The 18,419-nt window shown below is 44.4% G+C and overlaps 1 protein-coding gene across 1 annotated transcript in view; it reads left to right on the forward strand.

Moving 5' to 3' along the window:
• NOTCH2 (notch receptor 2) overlaps positions 1-18,419 on the forward strand; it is a 126,136-nt gene that overhangs the window by 34,892 nt on the left and 72,825 nt on the right. The window contains exons 2-3 of the mRNA XM_081120352.1: positions 887-968; positions 17,649-17,908. Of these exons, the coding sequence (XP_080976478.1) occupies positions 887-968; positions 17,649-17,908 (342 nt within the window). The remainder of the gene's footprint in view (positions 1-886; positions 969-17,648; positions 17,909-18,419) is intronic.

The following is an 18,419-nucleotide window of genomic DNA, read 5'->3' on the forward strand; positions in this document are numbered from 1 at the left end:
ATTGTAATTATATAGCAAGTGAGTGACAGACTTTGGATAGCTTTCCTCCTGTTTTGGCTTAAATCAATGAAACTTTCTTCGTTTGCTGTTTATTTCCGAGTAGCCTGTTTTGGGGAGGGATTAGGGTGGCGAAGTGCCTTTTCTTTGCCTGGTAAAGGGACTGGGGTTCAAGAATTTGAGAATTACTACTTTATCGGTGTGTCCAAGTGAACTTTTTCATTTTCTTTACTTTGATCCCCTCCTCTACAGTCTTTATTCAGGGTCTGTTCTCCTTAAAGGTAGAGATTGTGTTTTATTTATTTCTCTATGTATTCCATTTCTCCTTTTTCCTCTGGATCCTAATATAATGCCTGGTACATACTAGGCTCTCAGCTACAGTTTGTTGAAGGATTATTGTTGACGTGTCTGCTTGCTTCTTCAAGTGGCCTTTTCTGAAACCTGACCTGAAAGCTTAAGTAATTAATTAATATCGTGGTGACCTGGTATCTACCCAGGTCTTTCTAAATATGCATTGACGAATCTTTACATTACTCACCTGAAGTATCCAAATCCCAAGATGCTCATGTCCTGTCGTGGGTATTACAGCTTGGGTTTCCCGAGTACCACTGGGAGACAGGGATGTAACAGCTGGGGAGGTCCAGGCACAGAGAATTAAAAGCATCATTCAAGGCCACAAAACAGTTATTGTGGGAGGAGAGACTGAGATGAGCTTCCATGCTTCTATGACCCCAGGAGCCAAAAGAAAAACAGATTAAAACTCTAAAAGGAAATCCAGATCGGGTTGGATATGGGAATGAATGTTGAGTTAGATTGGATAACATTTCTTTGATGTCTGAGGGTTATGCTTAGTGACTTATTTCTAAAGTGTGTTTGTTTTTATTTTTAGCGTTGCAGTGTCGGGATCGCCATGAGCCCTGTGTCAATGAAGGAGTATGTGTTACCTACCACAATGGCACAGGATATTGCAAGTAAGTTTTCCTCTGTGCTTCCCCTTCTTCATGTATTTTGTTGTATCTCAGTGGGACACTGGATAGGATTCAGTTCTACCATTCTCTGTTTCATGCTTCTGTGAAATGTTGCAGGCTCTCTAAGTGTCCTGATGTAGTTCTGGTGTGGATGGAAGGGTGTGGGAATCAGATAAATGGCTAATAAAAACCCCTTATTACTTTACTCTCTTCGTTTTCCTATGAAAAAGACTATTCAGGGAGTATTTTGAATGACTAAGCTAGTTCTTAATGAACGAGCCTAGCTAATATAAAGTGCATTCTCTTTTCTTTTTCGGTTACAGGCAAACCTTTGGAGTCACTCCTAAACATGTTGGCTATGACCTTATTTTTCAGTGAAACTAAACAGATAATAACGTTTTAATTCTGCCTAATATACATGATTGTTATAGCCACATGAAACTCTTTTTTGTTAGTGTAGAGAGTCTGAAAGCGACTGTGCTGGAGGAAGATGCCCACATACCTGTAGGGCTGGGGCAGGGAGCAGGGGCTGGGCGTGAATGTCTCAATGTCATTATAAGTGTTGAAAAGAGTAGGTATGAGGAACAGGACGAGGGGCCGCCGGCTGGTTCTCCAAAGTGTTTCTTTTCTTTTTTTCCAACCACTTAGTTAGCCATATTTTTTTGTTTTGTTTGAGGAAGCCTGTGAGATAATCCTATAAATAGCTTTTCTAGGTTTCCTCTGACCTTTTTTGCCCTTCTGCCTCAATTGAAAATGTTTGATGGGAACATGCATTTATTTTGTTTAAATCATGGAAAATAAGGTTTGATAATAAGAAATTTATCTTCTTTAAGACTTTTATGAGATATATCTATTTTTTGCTTTGGTGTAGGTATTTTTGCTTAACAAGCGTTTTAAGGGAGTTTATCCAACACATTTTTGTTTCTTCTCTGGATATTTAATCAACTACCATAAAGATAATAATGACATTTGTTCCCATTAAGCCCATTCTGACCAGGATCTAGGTTCTTTAATGTCATAAACAAGAATTTTTCCAAGTCCGAAAGAATTTTCTTCAGTGAAGTGAAAATATTTTAAGCTATGATGACAGTGAGGCTTTTAACAGTAGGTTGTTTGGATTGGAGTAAAGATAACTTTGGAAATGAAATTTTTTATGTAACCGCTTATGTGCTGTTTACTTAGTTTTTCCAGCTGGAAAAAAAACCCCACCTCAAAACATGTGATGCATTCTCCTCTTAAGAATGGAAACACAACTGGAGACAATAAGGGAAGGAACTTAATACCTTAGAATCGGCCACTGAAATCTTGTTTAGTTCCTTTTAGCATCTGGCGTCTTAGTTACTCGCTTTATTCTATTATTCAGCTCTCTTGTGATAGTTAACCCATTACATTATGATCATTTGTTGATATATTTGTATCTCCTACTGGGTTGTGAGGTCCTGGTCTTAGGCATCTTTGCATAGTTATAATGCCCAGCATGTAGCCAGTGCTTAGCAATGTGTTTCTTGAACCAAAAAGTGCTCAACAGATATCGTCATTTACATTTAAAAAAATCTATTTGTCTTAAATAAGGAGAAACGGGTCCTCTCCTCTAAGAATTTTATTTGCTTCCCGTAGCATCTAGGATGGTAGTGATATACAGAGAGGCAATTTAATTTACTTCCAAGCTATTTGGAGATAATTCGCGTGGGTGACTTACATAGGGAACATTTCAGGTAGGTTCTAAGAGTTGACCTACATAATTGTGGTCTGACATAGGGGGAGAGGGTTTCTAGAAGAGACCAATTTCTGAGCATTTACGAGGAAAGAACACTAAGGATCACTTTTGGGAGCAAACAGATTTGTGGGCTTCTAGTCTCCAACTCTCCAACGAAGGTGAGAGAGACAGAGTTGCCCCCAGTTTCTGGAAGAAGCACCGCTAGGGAGCAGGGAACTCACTTTGTGAATGACATAAATGGAGCTGCCTGAATTCTGTCCCTGGATACTTGTTAATTGTTGTTGGGATGGGTTGCTTATAGATGTAGTTCTGGGTGGGTCCCTCAGATGTCTTCCAGCCCTGTTGTGAGGGAAACAAGCTCCCTGAGAAAGGCAGAGTAAGAAAAAAACAATGGGCGAGGCCATCCTTTTGGGAGACCAATATGAACAACAAAACTTGGGGGAAAAAGAGTGTTTCTCTACCTCAGTAAAAGTAAATTAGCATCTTCAAGAGTGGCAGTGTCAACATAAGTGGGTGCAAGAAACATAAAGACAATATCAGGGAGGCCAAGTCAGCCATCCCTGCGATCCCATGCCAGTCTCCATAGAATGTTAAGTAAAATTTTAAGCAAAACGAACATCTACTTAACAGACCTTTCAGTGTATCTTCATCAACGTTTGTTTTTTTTCCCTGGGGAAAGAAGGTAGGTAATCCAGCTTGTTCAATAAATATTATTTTCACAAAATCGTAAATGAATATTAGAACAGTCAGAAGGTTTATAAGAATTACATCAGACATGCAAAGCATATGATTATCTTTTTTATTTATGAGATTGCTTAGTGGATTAAGGAAAAGAACCTTAAAGCCAAATTCCTTTGGGGAGGGAGTAGTAGAAATTAATGGAAAGCATTTTAAAGTAGAAGGTATCTGACTATCTCTTTAAAGAGCATAATGCTACTTACTGATTCAGCTAAAATATAATGGTTGTTTACAGAAATTATAGAAATCCTTGATAAGATCATATTGACAGATGGGGATAAGTACTTGTAGAGGTTAGTTTTGTACACAGCTCAACTGTTGTTTCTTTTCTTCTCACTGTTAGGAGCCTAAGTAGTCAATCAGCCTGTGATTATATTGGGATGCCAGACAAGGAGAGCCTGTGTAATCTTGCATAAAACTCAATTACTGCTCCTAAATAGTTGTTGTCAGATCTTAATAAAGCCCTCTCACTACAGAGAGATAAGACATTTCATTCTCTCCCTTGTCCTACTGGGAGGTGTAAATATATAATTAAGTTTGACTGTCATTAATCACTTTCAAGTTGTTCGTCTCAGACTTTCAGATATAAACCATCCCAAATCCCAATTTGATTAAAAATCACGGGCAACTCAAGTTCACGAGAATGTTGGGGGTGGGTGAGGTTATGATTCGTAAAATTCACAAAGTGTGCATTTTTTGACATGTTTATCAAAATTATTGAAGGTCGTTGTTGGCCAGTTCTTAACATCTGGTTTATCTGTGGGTGTGTTTCTATCAGCAGCTCTTTCTCTTGACTCTGGGTACAATTTTCTTTTACTTCAGAGCTATGGTAGTTTTTATTATTTACTGGACATCGTGAGTGACGCATCTTAAAGCTCAGGTCCACCAAAGAAGGCTGAGTTTTGCTCTAGCAGGAAGCTGCATTACTGGAAAATTACCTTGAGCCTATGAAAGACTTGGTTTTAGGCTTTGCCCTCGTGGGTCTGTTTTGCCCTGGGTCTGATGGTTGAAGTCTTAGTCCTGGGATATGGGCCTGACTCCCAAGGTATGACCCGTAATGGGGTTTAGTGGAAAGGTGAGGTATTTCCCAAACCCCAAGGTGTTTCCCAAGCGCCTCTAATTTGGTAGGACTTGAATTCAAACCTCCCACTCCCCAGAACCATGCTCAGCCTTTCAGCCCTCCAACCCTTGCTTTCTCTTGGGTTTATAAATATCATGTTCATGCATAGTCAGGAGTAGTTAAAAAATCAAAATTAACGCAAAACACGATAATAAAAGATATCCACATTTTAAATAAAGAAAAGATCAGTATTACTGATTTTTTTTCTTTTGCTACAAACTCCAATGTGGTTCAGTCTGCCACTGGTGAGTGGGTCGAGGCATCTGGAAGAGCGCTGGCTGGCTGGTGACATGGAGAGGACATAGGACTTTAGGTCAGACAGACTTGAGTTTGAGCCACAATTCCTGTCAGACAGACTTGAGTTTGAGCCACAATTCCTGTCAGACAGACTTGAGTTTGAGCCAATAATTCCTCTCGCCACTCAGATCTTTGACAAGTTAAAGGATATTATGCCAGCTAATATTTATCAAGCACTTGCTGTGTGCCAGGCTCTGTGCTCAGTTAAGCTCTTTACATGCATTTTAGTCCTCATGTGAAGTAGTTAGTCTTAATATCCCTGGTTTACCAAGGAGTATATGGACACTCAGAAAGGTAAAATGATTTGCCCAAGATCACATAACTCTTAAGGAGCCTGATCTCTTAGAAAATGTGCTCTATCTCCGAGTCTCAGTTTGCCTCTCAGTAAAATGGGACACAATTGCCTATTTTAAAGTGGTAGTACAGACAGTAAAGGGAATGTGGAACATCTGAAGAATATGAAAGGTGGCTTTTCAGCTAAGGGATATGATTAAAACTCTACTTTATATAGTACCTGATTTTAAAATAGAGACGGTAGCATTGATAGGCCCAGGCAGCCCCGAGAACACTGGGGTATCGAGCCTGCTTGTAGCTACGTGAGTACGCGCCCCAGGCCCGGCTAATGCTGCATTTCTGAGAAGCGGCCTTTGACTTGAAATCTCAGTGAACTTACCGCAGATGAAATGTAAGAAGAGGACAGTGAAGGTGGGAATAGAGGATTTTGTCGATTAAAAACTTCCCCTTTCTTTTTCTTAATGAAAGAAGAGCAAGTTCAGACAGATTGCGTGCAGCTGTGAAACTGAGACCAGGTCAGATTCAGCGACCTCTGATAAACGTCGCTGCCAGAACCAAGTCGCAAGTTGTTGAACACGGCGCCTCAGGTTTGCGTCGCCTTGCAGGTGTATGGATGTGTGTCCCGGGAGGCCTGCCTTGTTGAGGACGTGGGGTCTGGACCTCTAACAGAACCAGGCCCCCGCGGTTCTTCTCATGGAAACGCCTTCAGCACTTACGTTAAGTGTCCCTTGGGAACTTCTCATGAAGGAAGTCTTGGTTACCAGCTTCTTAGCGATGCATAACAACCGAATTCCTGCCCTCTTTTAACCAATCTTTATTCTTTACGTTGGAGTCTTTATAAACTTCAGTGTTAGGTGGTAAGTAGGAGAGGGGAGGTTCTTAGGCTCGGCCTGTCTCCTTTTGCCTGTCTTGGGTAACTGCCAGTAAGTTAAAGCAACTAATTTTGGCCTGCAGACCTGGCATGAATAGATGTGAGCTTAGCTGGACTTCTTTCAGCACAGTCCCCAGGTTGACCATAATCCTGTGTAAAGTTTCTTTCTTACTGTCCCACAGTGGCATGTCAGCCCCATTAATTTCATGTGGGAATTCTTCTGCCTTTTTCCTTGTGACTAAGCAGGATGAGAAATATTTCTCTTTCAGGATCTGGATTAGCTTAATTAAATTCTTCATTTTAAATTTTGGCTCCCCGTCTTTCATCAAGGCCAGCAAGGTTGACTGCGAAGGGGCGGGGGACATCAGAATGTGATAAAAATGTGATTATCTAGACATTTCCAAGTACTGTCGTCTTTGTTAAGCTCCCATAAGGGTGTGGGTGTCACCGAGGTTTCCAGGTTCCTCGGAACCTGGTAGCTGGGAATGAACTTTAGTGCCCCCTTCACCCCCAGCGTGTGAGCGCGTGCACGTGTGTGTGCTGTGAGCGTTTTGTTTCCATATTTGTCTTAGTTATGTTTTACTTTACGTCTTAATTTAAGGTACGCTGCAGTTTCTCTGGGGCTTCCCAACGTTCTCTGCGTTTAGGCGTTGTCCGTAATCTTCATTAGCACTTTGTTCTCTGTGTCCAAAAATGTATTATTGACTCCTATACCGATGCGTTCAGCCTTTCCTTTTTATTGCAGTTATATTCTGTTTAAAATGTTCCTCTCCTAAACAGTGTCCTACTTGGATCTTTATGAAAAGACCTTTATAAGAGAAAAGTAAAAGCAAAGACTAATAAGGGAAGTATTTGAGTGACAGGTGGTATTACTCAGTGAACACATCCAACTGGAATATTATATCCAATTTTTCTTCTTCACATAACTATGAGCAGAAGGTAGATGTTAATGAGAAAATAGCCTGGGTAGGACTCAGGTAGAACAGCAGCACTTAGGGTACTGAATCTCTGTAGACTCAGGCCACTTTCCTGCAGTTATTATATCTATAAACTTGTACCCTGAACACTGAAAGCCAGGTAGACTCTGAAGGATCCTCATTGTCTGTCTTAGTCAGCTCTGGCTGCTATAACAGACTATGATAAACTGGGTGGCTTAGAAACAGACATTTATATCTCCCAGTTCTGGAGGCTGGGAAGTCCAAGATCAAGGTGCTCACTGACTTGGTTCTCTGCGAGGACCTTCGCCCTGGTTTGCAGATGTCTCCCACCTTCTCACTGTACCCTTACGTGCTCACGTGGTGGGGAGAGGAAGCTCCCGTCCCTTCGTCTCCTTATAAGGGCACTGATCCCTCAGTGAGCACCCCACCCTCATGATTTCATCTACCTAAAGGCTCCATCTCCAAATCCTATCACATTGGGGGTTAGGATTCAGCATGTGAATTGGGGGAGAGGGGTACACGCCAACATTCAATCGATGGCTCTTCAAAGAAAAGTTTGATTTTCACCACACTGGTATTTATGGAGCCAGCCGCTGTGACTGAGCACTGTGGTGGGTGTTGTGAAGAGACAAGAGGCCTGAGCTGTCTGGCTTCCTTGTCACAAGTATACACGTACCTTGGCAGTGTCTGGTGGCAAAGGCTGTGTTTCTCTGGCATATGACATGGTGGCAGCCCTCTGACATCGTGCCCTCTTGTTGGAGAGATGAGGCATGCATGTGTGTATAAAATAAAATCACCTGTAATCGCCCAACGTAGCACGCAGATGTTAAGAGCTACGGCGATGCAGACAAGGGAGCAACTGTGGGACAGAAGACTAAAATCAGAGGCGTTTTAGTGGGTCACTTAGTTATAAATCTGAAAATACTGCCGATGCTTTAGGAGGTAGAGGGCAAGAATGAGGGAAGTGGCAGGGCTGTCGCTTCCTGGAATCATCATTACCAGTATCTACATCACTTTTTTCTTAATGACATCGTTTTAAAACTTTTCTACATCTTGGTTGGTCTCTCTGTCTATACTTCAGTTTGTGCGAGGTTTACTAAACCGGTAGGTGGGTTAATCTGGTTTCAGAGCGACAGACAAGTGATTTTAAAAATCATTCCTTTAGCACATGTTGGTTGGCATGCTTGAAGGTAGAATGTCTAGGGTGAGGGGTGAGGGGAAGACCTGGGAGCAGGAGGAGAGGGCAGCTCGGGCAGTCACCTCCTCCCTGGCCCCCGACCCCAGACCTTTTTAGACGTGACCGCTGATTCCTGTGCTGCCTCCAGAGCAGCCAGATAAGGTTGTGGGCACCGTTTACAATCAGAACTCAAGCATCTTGAGGCCAGAGGAAGGATGGGCTGGGGTAGGAGTTATGGAAGAGCAGAAACACTAAGAACAGCATCAGTTTTCATACGCAGCATAGTGCGTTGTCTTAACTGAGAATTCAGGTGTCCCACCTTAAAACTCTTCTGTCCAGCATATCACTGCCTGGTCCAGTTCAGTTCAGGGTTCCAGGGAGAGTAAGCATCTGTGAGCCAAATCTTTGGTTACCCCAAATTAGCTCATGTCTTTTACTGCTTGTTTCCTCTGATTATACAGCACATATCCAACCCCTCAATTATCCAGAATAAACCAGAGCTGCCTGTTCTGTGCGGAAAACATTTGATAGTGATCATGATTCTCTTGCCTAGACCACGGTGGAGCCTTAGCCATTTAATCACCTGTCCCTTTAAGATTTTGAAATGCTGGTTCTTGTTGGGTAAGCCTGACACATCTCCCTGGGGAATTATTTTACTGGGCATCTGGCCCCTTCTGAAACCTCGGTCATCCTGAACAGTGCCCCAGGGACCTCTCTGACTTCAATTTTTTCTGCTTTAGTCCTGTTTGTATATCATGATTGTGGTGTCCCACTCTCTCTCACATTGTTAAAATATAGAGCCTTGGATTTCTGGGTCACTCTTGAAAAACGGACAGACTTGATTACTAATGAGAAGTTGACTCATTTCCTTCCAGGCAAAGGGTGACACTGACTGTCGGAGTTCATTAGTCTCCGCAGGAGCCAGCTCTAATTACGGGACATCACCCACTCTTTCCTAAATTTCAAGCATCATGAGCTGGGGAAGCAAGATAGGTATTTATGTGTTGAGAGGATACGTAGAGATGATACCTGGAAAAAGGTCCTCCATGAACTTACTTAAGTGCTCCATGCCCTGTGAGTTTAAATTCTGTGCATCTCCTCCGAGACCATTGTTTTTACAGTCATTTCTAGCCTGTGTGATTTATCAGCAGCTCAGGTTCCATAAAGAGCCTGCAGTGTCTGCCACTGTTCTTTGTTGACGAAAACAGGCCCTCACGCGGGCCAGTGGTTTGGGGAAGATGCTGAGACTGTTCTTTCCCTTCTAGGTTCAGGATTCCTTTTATCATCTGTATCTTGTTTAAATATATTTTTCTTCCTCCTTTGCTTCCATATGCTTCCCGCGAGCTGCGTTGAGCTGTGTGAGCACTTGCAGGGATCGTAGGTAGGCGGTGCGAAGGATATAAAAGAAGAGACACAAAGGGCACTCCTGGCCCCAGGGAGCCCTCACTTAGAGGGGGCCGATGGCCAAGGCGTGTACAGCCACTGACCCCGAGCGTTAGCGTCGGCCAGCATCGTTGCATCCTTGGGCAGTATTGCCGAGGGAACTCGAAAGCCGAAATTGTAGAGTCATCATACTTAGGACGATGAAGGGACTTTGGGGGGCACCTTCTCTACTCATCTGGTTTTATAGGTGAGGAGCCCAAGTGACTTACCTTGTGTTATATAACTGATTAGAATGTAGACTGGGGCTAAAAGTTGTTTGTCCAACCTCACTAGGCAATCGAAAGGTTCAGTACTATTTCTTTTCATTCTTTTGTTGTTGTTGTTGTTGATAATACTCTCCCAAGGATATTTTTCCCATTGATTCTTAGAGAAAGTGGAAGGGAGGGGGGAGAGAAGAGGGAGAGAGAGAGAAACATTGATGTGAGAGAGACACATCAATTGGTTGCCTCCTGCATGCACCCCGACCAGGGCCAGGGATCCAACCTGCAACCCAGGTACGTGCCCTTGACCAGAATCGAACCTGGGACCTTCTGGTGCATGGGCTGACGCTCTGACCACTGAGCCACGCCAGCCAGGCTCTTTTTGTTCTTGATACCAGCCCTCAAGGCACTGATGTGGGTGAATGTTCTATTTATATATGTGAATGGGGAGGGAGAAAGAGAGAGAATTAAAAAATAAAAACTTAGGGCTTTTCTGAGTCAGTTTTTCTGAAAGACCAATAATTTTAACTCTACTTACACATTTTTAATTTTTAACATTCCGTGAAACAAAACAATGGACATTTAAGTTTCTTATAAAGGAGGGCTGGCCTACATGAATATCCAAGGGGCCATGGGACACACCTGCATGGAATCGTACAATATTAGAGCTCAAGGGAAAATTGGAGATTATTTGCCCTAGCATCTTGTTTTAATACATAAAGAGGTTGAGGCTCAGAGAGGAAATGGGGCTCGTTCAAGGTTAACATCTGGTAGCAGAGCCAGGGGCTGGTCTGGAGGACAGGTTTGTTGGGAAACACTCTATCAGAAAATTCTGGGAGCCTGTTAAGGTCTTGGGTGAGAGATTTTTGTAAAAAAAATACTAGTTACATTTTTATTCATACATATATATACACACACACACATATATATACACATATATACCTATATATACATATATATGTATGTATACACACACACACACACATACATATATATATATATCCCAAAGTGTCCTAAATACATCTCACCTACCACTATATATGTTTTTTGTTTGTTTTTCAGAGCAGAATGGGTACAGGAAAATGAGGCCCTGTCAGGTGAGGCTTTGCCCTGACTCAGTGTAGTCAATGAAGTGCCTCCCCAGAGTTAATGTGAAAACATAGGTTGTGATTTATACTGTGGTTTCTACTACAATACAGGTTTTTGTTAGATTTGGGAGATTTTATTTGGAGCTTCAGCTTGGTTGCTGAGTACGGGTCCAGCCTGGGCCATTTCAGGTGTCGCAGTGTCTTGGTGCTTGTTACCTCCATCTTTCTGGTTTTGGGATAAATGTACTGTATTCTCAGGGTGCGTGTATCTTCACTGTAAGTAAACCTGAGTGTATTCTTTCAGGATGCTTGTTGGATACTCAGTTTCTCTGGTTTGGAAAGGCACAGATCATGATAATATCTAAGGTTTTTGTTTTTTTTTAACCTCTTGGGCTTTATCATTTAAGAGAAGTGCAGTGGTTTTTGTCCTGAAGTAAACACTGTTATTCTTTTCCTGAATGCCCACTGTTCTTATCTGTGGGTCTAATTAAGGCCATTTAAATGGGATTTTGTCGTGTTTCATGGCATTCTGAAATAATAATTCTAATTATTTGTCGAACAGTTTTGCATGCCTGCACGTGAGATTACTTTGAGAATGATTTATTCAGCATCTACAAAGAAATATTTTTTGCCCTCTTAAAGTCTGAAGAAAAGCGGATTTTCCTCCGGCTTTCTTTTACATTCGATTTGGTTTGATATGATTTGGGTACAGTTATTTTGAACCTGGAATCTTTTCGGATCAAACCGTCAGCTTTTGGAACTGTTTTGCTTTCAGACAATTTTTGGAGCTCAGAACTTTGAGGGCAGTCGCCCACTCGCACTGGAGAACAGAGGGCAGGCACCACGCTCGCTTTTCTTGAAGTCATGTTTGATCTTCACTGCTCAGGCTCTGAAGGATCTAGCAGCTCATGCTTCTGAGGCCGCAGGATGTTCTGTCACTCAGGGCTCCTGGCTCCTGGCGGTGCCGTGTTTTATCAAGGATTAATAGAAGATTAATAAAAGTACAAGAGAAAATGAAGACTCTGTGTGTGAGTGTGTGTGCTGGTTGACTTCATATTTTTGGGGGAAATGCGGTTTAAAAAAATCTACTCCATGTGCTGTTGGCTGGCCCACTTTGAATGATTTAGGGATGAGTGAGGGTTAGGAAGTCCTCTTCAGATCAGGAATATTAATTAGTTTTGATAGTCTTTGGGTAAGTATCTCAACCTAGTGGTTCCCAAACTTTGAGTGTAAAGGGTCTTTTTTAAGGTGTCAAGAGCCCACGGACTCTTGTGTTCTCCTTTCGGCTTCTGTTCAGAGTACCAGCACTGAGTAGCTGACTGCCTTCCGGGGCCAGTTCCTGCGTGGCCCCGGCGCGTGGTGAACAAACAGCTCTTCATCCGTTGGGGAGGACACGTATTCATAATGAAATGTAGTAAGAGATACGCGCTGTTAGGGTTGTGGAAATAGACAGGGGCCACCGAGGGCAGAGGGGCTTAGCTATGAGCAGAGCGTGGGGGAACAGCACGCACAGAGGCCTGGAGGCGAGACGCCAGGTGCTGTAGCAGGTCCTGGGAGCAGAAAGGAGTTGGGCCTGGCGAGAGAGTGATGCAGAGAGGGGGCCGTGAGAGGAAGCCGTTCCTCAGCCTCCTGTTTGGATAGAATGCATGATTTCAAAATCTACCAAGAAGTCAGTAACCATTTTCTGTATAATACCTTTATCTTTTAATAATCATAAGAGCATCTAAAATCCACTGAAGTAGGGACGGGGCATTATTTAGTAGTCCAGGGAGTGCTTCATAAGCATTTGCAGGCTCCTTGCTGGAACTGTCCAGTGTGTAGCTTGGGTTCGAACAACTGGCTTCACTCATTCATTTTTGCCCGTTACTGTGAAGGGTGCTTTTCGTAAACCCGTCTGTTTAGAGTACGTTTGCCATGTTTTAATCACAAGTAGACGTCTTCTCGGGGTTCAGAGCAGTGAAACGTGGTAAGGTACCAATTGCGTGCTGGCAGACAGGGGAGAGACCATCCCCCGTTCTAGCAGCGACGCGAGCCTTCCAGCGCCGTGTGCGTGCCCTTGCCCAGCCTCCGCAGTGATGACTGAAGAGCCTGGGCGCCCCGCTCAGCGTTTGAGTTTTGATAAATGAGCCCAGACTGTAACCTGGAAGATAAGGGCCCTCGCGCGTTCCTGGGTAAATAAAGCGCGGTTCCCGCTGCAGTGGGTGCTGACTGCGGTCTCCCAAGAAGACGAGCGATGCTGTGAGCTACCGGCCTCGCCCGGGGCTGGGTTTGTTAAAATCAGGGTGCGTTTACTGCTTTATTCAGATGGGGGTGCTGAACACACGAACACCAGGCGAGGCGGTGTTTCAGATCATTCCCAGCCTCCCAGTTCCCCGTGAAATCCTTTTCCTGTGGGAAACTTTTAATTTGGAAGCATTCAGCCTAATGTGGGAACCCAGATTAACATTTTCTGAAATACCTCCACAAGAAAAGCAGAAATGTTCTGCTCCGGAAGCCGGATTTACATAGTAGAAAAATGGGCTGTCCTGCAGGATTGGGTAGTTTTTGTTTATTAGTTGTGGTAAAAAGTGTTTGTGTGTGTATGTGTATGTGTGAGTGTGAGAGAGAGAGAGAGAGAGAGAGAGAGGGAAGGAGGGAGGGAGGGAGGGGGAGAGAGAATTGATTGTATATTTGTCTTTGTTTCCATTACATCCAACCAGCGAAGCCCTGGAAAGGGCGTTTTACCGCAGCCCAGCCCAGCACGGGTCCTGGCTCTGTGCATGAACACTGTTTTAGTTTTTTGTTTTTCCTCCTTGCTGAGTACACTGTAGTGTTTGGGGGGGGGGGAAGGAGAAGTGAGCATAGCAGAGCTCCTTCCCTTTTCTCCCTCCTTCCCGGGAAGGGAACTACAAGTCCTCTGCACAGGCTTCTTTCCTTTTTTTGTGTCTGTAATTAGCATAACCCAGTTAGTTACCTTTACACAGAGTTAGGGAGTGAACAGGTTGACAGTGTGAGATGTCACGCTCGCTGGAGGTACTGGGAGGAGGGGGACCACGAGGTTAGACTAACGGGCCAGGCCTTCTGAAGGCCAGCCGAAGAGTTTAGGCTTGAGGCTGTGGGCTCCAAGGCATCTAGAAGTTTGTAGCCAGAGCCTTGGGAATTACATGTTAAATGGGAACTTTCACTGGTTACAGTTAGCCTTGGCTGTTAGCAATTATTTTTATCTGCTTTGACGGGGGGAGGGGGGGCAGGGATGGGGGCAGGAAACTAAGCTGGCATTATGGCCACAGAAAAGAACCGGCCGATTTGGGGCCCTTTCAAACGGCAGACCTTTGTTACTGACCAATGCTTAATTTGGTTTCTGGGGTTTGTTATTCCCCCCCCCCCCCCTTACCTCATTTACCTTAACAACAGCTCCCCCCTCTAGAGCGCGGCGAGGGCAGGCTGCCACTGCGGATTGGGGGGCCAAGAGGCCCAGAGCTAGAGGAAAGTGGGTTGAAAGCAGAGTTCTGTTTAAAGAATTTTCTGCTGGAAACTAGCCCAGAGGGAGTAAAGAGGAGCTTTAATGAGGAGCAGCTGCAGGGCCGACACAACCCACATGAGACATTTTTTTCCCCTCCGTTCCACATTCTGTATAGTGTTTTTTTAAAAAAAAATCATGATTTTGAAATAGCTGTTTTGTAAAGCCCGCCTCTCTTTTTCTTCCCCTTGTGTGCGGTAGGGTTTTGCTTTGTTGTTTTATTTTTTTTAATGACCAAATCCTCGCTAAAAAAAAAAAAAAGAGAGAGAAGCTAAAGGCAAAGCTACAGCAAAGCCCTGGGTGCAGCCCGGGCTCACCCCGCTGAAGCAGAACGTTCGGTGGAGAAAACAAGAACAGAGAACACTGGCTTTTATTTGGAAAAGGGGCTTGTTTCCTGCTCGGGCTCCGGTCATCTTGGAGCTGACACGCTGCCGCGGTGTTTTCAGCTTTTCTCCAGACGGGCGGCTGTGCGCTCAGGAGACTTAAAAGAACACACTTTCCTGTCCTGAATGACCGGGGAGACCGATCCCGAGCCACGGCCATTGCCAGATAGAGGGGACTTGCTGCTCAGACCCCAGGGGCGTTGAAATCTGTAAAGTGGCTACATGCAAACGAATCCAGGCTGCCGGCGACATGTGAGAGCCGGGTCTGGTTCTCATCTGTCTTCCCGAGGGGGGCTGCGTGGGCATCCTTTCCACCGGGAAGTTCGCTGGTTCCATTAGGAGGAGCCCCTTGTTTCTGTCTTTCTCTCCCTCGCCTCATTCCCCACGTGTTGGAACAGCAACAGTGAAAGAGGGGACCTCTTCATGTCAGAAATGGCAGACTGTTTCAAAAAGGCATAGATATGTGTGTATTTATATATACATGCATATGTTTGTATATGTCTATGTGTGTGTGTACACACTCTTACCTGGTAAGTATTCAGATCAGTTTGGGGGATTATTTTACAGGGAAAAGCCCCCCTCGCCCCCAGCTCTCCAGGTATTCACAGCCTGCTCCGTCAACTGTACTCTTCCAGAGTTCCCGAACTAGAGAAGGGAAAGAATGAGAGGAAGTCACCGAGGGAACCACTAAAATAAACGAGCAATTCCCTCCAGGAGGGAGGCCTTCAAATTGTTTTGGGAACAAAAGGCAGCTGTTAAGATTTTTTTTCCGGTTATATTTTAGAATATATTTTACATAGACCTTTATTCAAGATGTAGGCCGTTTTCGAAAAAATGTTTACTGGGGTAACTTAGTAGAATGATAGATTTGTGAGGGAACGTGGACAGTTAGCCATGTCTCCAGCCTCGAACCAAACTCAGCTTGAGCCATCTCAAGAAGAGAGCTATTTAAGCTCTTGTTTTCGGGCCGAATCTTAATTCCCACTGAGATTAACAGGGTATGTGGTGTATGGTTGAGCAGGGATTTGCGGAGTTGAAAGATCTCTTGCCTTAGGAAACACGGGCCCTTTATTTCTAGCCGTCTCACCCGTTTCTCTCCGTTCTTCCCGTGTCCGTAATTCTGCTGAGCCTCCTGGGGACTGAGGGATAATCTTCTACCTCAGGATGATTCTTAGGGTTGATTTGGCCTGTGTTCTACCAGGCAGAGCACTGTGTGGGGGTGGGAGGGGATTTCTTAGCAGACTTGGATTGAGAGACTGACTTGATCCATCAGCTGAAATTTAACCTGCTTTGGAATCAGCTGCCTAATGGTACATAGGTGCTCATGGTATATAAAGCGTACTCACCGGGGTCTCAAGACATGCCCTTCCTCTCCCCCCTGCGCCCCACACACAAAATCAAATGGGAGCTTGACAGAGGCACAGGAAAGACAGTGGCTTAAATGAAGGAGAACCGCGCTGATGGAAATACTGTGGTTCATAGCAGGCCCTGCCCCTGCTGTTGGAGGGACCAGAGCTGGGTCAGGATGGTTTGGAAGAGGCCGACTGGAGGGCATAGGCTTTGAGCAGGTCTTTGAAGCACAGAAAGAAGAAAGGAACATACATTAGACATAGCAGAAGGGAAAACATGATGCTTCTCACTGGGAAGTAGAAAGAGACAAGCAAGGAGTAGATGGAAAAGAAAGGAAAAATAACCTGTGGAACTAGTTATAGAAGTTCGGCCGTGCAGGAAGAATTTGGAAAGGGCAATGGGGCCCAGTGGAAAATGTAGGTTAAAAGAGATGTACATGTTTTAAGGTCAAGAAAGAGGCTGATGTCTAGGCCTTTAGGACATCTTAAATAAGAAGTTAAATCTTTATTATTATACCAACAATAGGTCTAGTTTCACACAAAAGTAAGATGTGGTTCTGTACGTGGAATTTAGGAGAGTAAGCCGATAGGGGCAGGTGTTTTTGGTGGCGTTTCTTTTGCAGGTTTTCATTTATTTTGTTGCCAATTACAGATTACTTTCAATATTATTTTGTATTGGTTTCAGGTGTACAGCTTAGCGGTTAGACAGTCATATACTTTACTTAGTGTTCCCCTCAGTAATCGAATGGCGCCTTAGTCAGCGCAACATTATTGCCTGTACTCCCTGTGCTGAACTTCCCACGTCCGTGACTGTTTTGTACCTGGCAGTTTGCGCTCCTAATCCCTTCACTTCTTTTTCCCTTTAACAGTTCATGTGACACTGGTTTGGTGGTAATGAACTCCTGTGGCTTTTTCTTGTCTGCCCCTCCTGCCAGTCTTGATGTGGCTTCTTCTTTAAATCCCTAGTCGGAGGGCTTCCATTCCGCTAGATTTCGGGTGGTTCTGGATGATGGTGGTTCTGTAGTTTAGTTGTAATTTTGATGTGGTTGTGGGAGGACGTGAGTATCACGCTTAACTACGCCACCACCTTGACCGGAAGTCCAGTATTTTATGTATTTTAAACAGGAGAAGATAAGAGGGTCACGTCGTGCGTTATGTGAATGTCTTCATGGTGTCGGACGCCTTCATCAAAATGAGAACGTTAATGAAATTAAACAGACAAGTGTCAACAACGCTGCATAAAAAGGTGCTGTTGCATCATAGCAGCCTGTATGTCTATGAAAAAAAAAATCCCAGGTTGTCTTTTGCCTTAAATCTGAGTCATGCTGACTGGCCATGGCAGACCATGCTGGGTCACCCACTTAGTATTCTGTCCCCAGCCTAGACTCACAAGGACGTGGGGATATGTGGTTAAGTTCTCTAAATACTTCTCCTAAGGCAAGGCAGTTTTACAGTTGTACTTTCAGGCCTCTCAGCCTAGTGTTTTCTTGGCTGGAATGCGTTATCTTCTTAGTTTTTGGACTTACAAGAAGTAAAGTCTTTTCATGGACTACTCTCTTTTCCACACAGATGTCCAGAGGGCTTCTTGGGAGAATATTGTCAAGATCGAGACCCCTGTGGGAAGAACCGCTGCCAGAATGGTGGGACGTGTGTGGCCCAGGCCATGCTGGGGAAAGCCACGTGCCAGTGTGCCCCGGGCTTCGCGGGCGAGGACTGCCAGCACTCAACCACTCACCCCTGCTATGCATCTCTCTCTTGTCTGAATGGAGGCACCTGCCACGTGCTCAGCCAGAGTGACTACGAGTGCGCCTGCCAAGTTGGTTTTACAGGTATCAGACGGGACTCGGGCAAATGCTTTTCTCTTCTCAGTGTGCGTCTTTATTTAGTATCTTTTAGATCTTGACATCTGGCTCTTACGGGTCCCCCAACTTGGTACATACTTAACATTATGGTAAGGAACCGGAATGTTCCAGACGACTATTTTTAGCTTCCTTTTTGAGAGTTTTAAGAGAGGAGAAAAAAGAATGAAAAAGAGTCAGATACTTAGACGCATTTGATTGCTGAAAGTATACATCCCAGGACTGGGGACCAGAATCACGGCGCTGTCGCCCGAAGAAAAGCTGGTTGTGCTGTTAATTACTCGCTTCTTGAAAGCTCCTCTCCCTAGACATTCAGGGCGTTGGCGCCTCTGGCTTTCTGAACGCTGGTTGTTCCTTTTGCTTCTGCATTGCCTTGTCCACATCGGTGGCATGTTTGGGTTCTTGGAACTCTGCTTGGAGGCCTCTTTTAAGCCGTATTGCCGCCCTCCCCCCCGGGGAATCGCACTCTCTCTGATTGCTT

This window comes from Miniopterus schreibersii (assembly GCF_964146895.1).
Source record: "Miniopterus schreibersii genome assembly, chromosome: 19".
In the NCBI taxonomy this organism is placed as follows: Eukaryota; Metazoa; Chordata; class Mammalia; order Chiroptera; family Miniopteridae; genus Miniopterus; species Miniopterus schreibersii.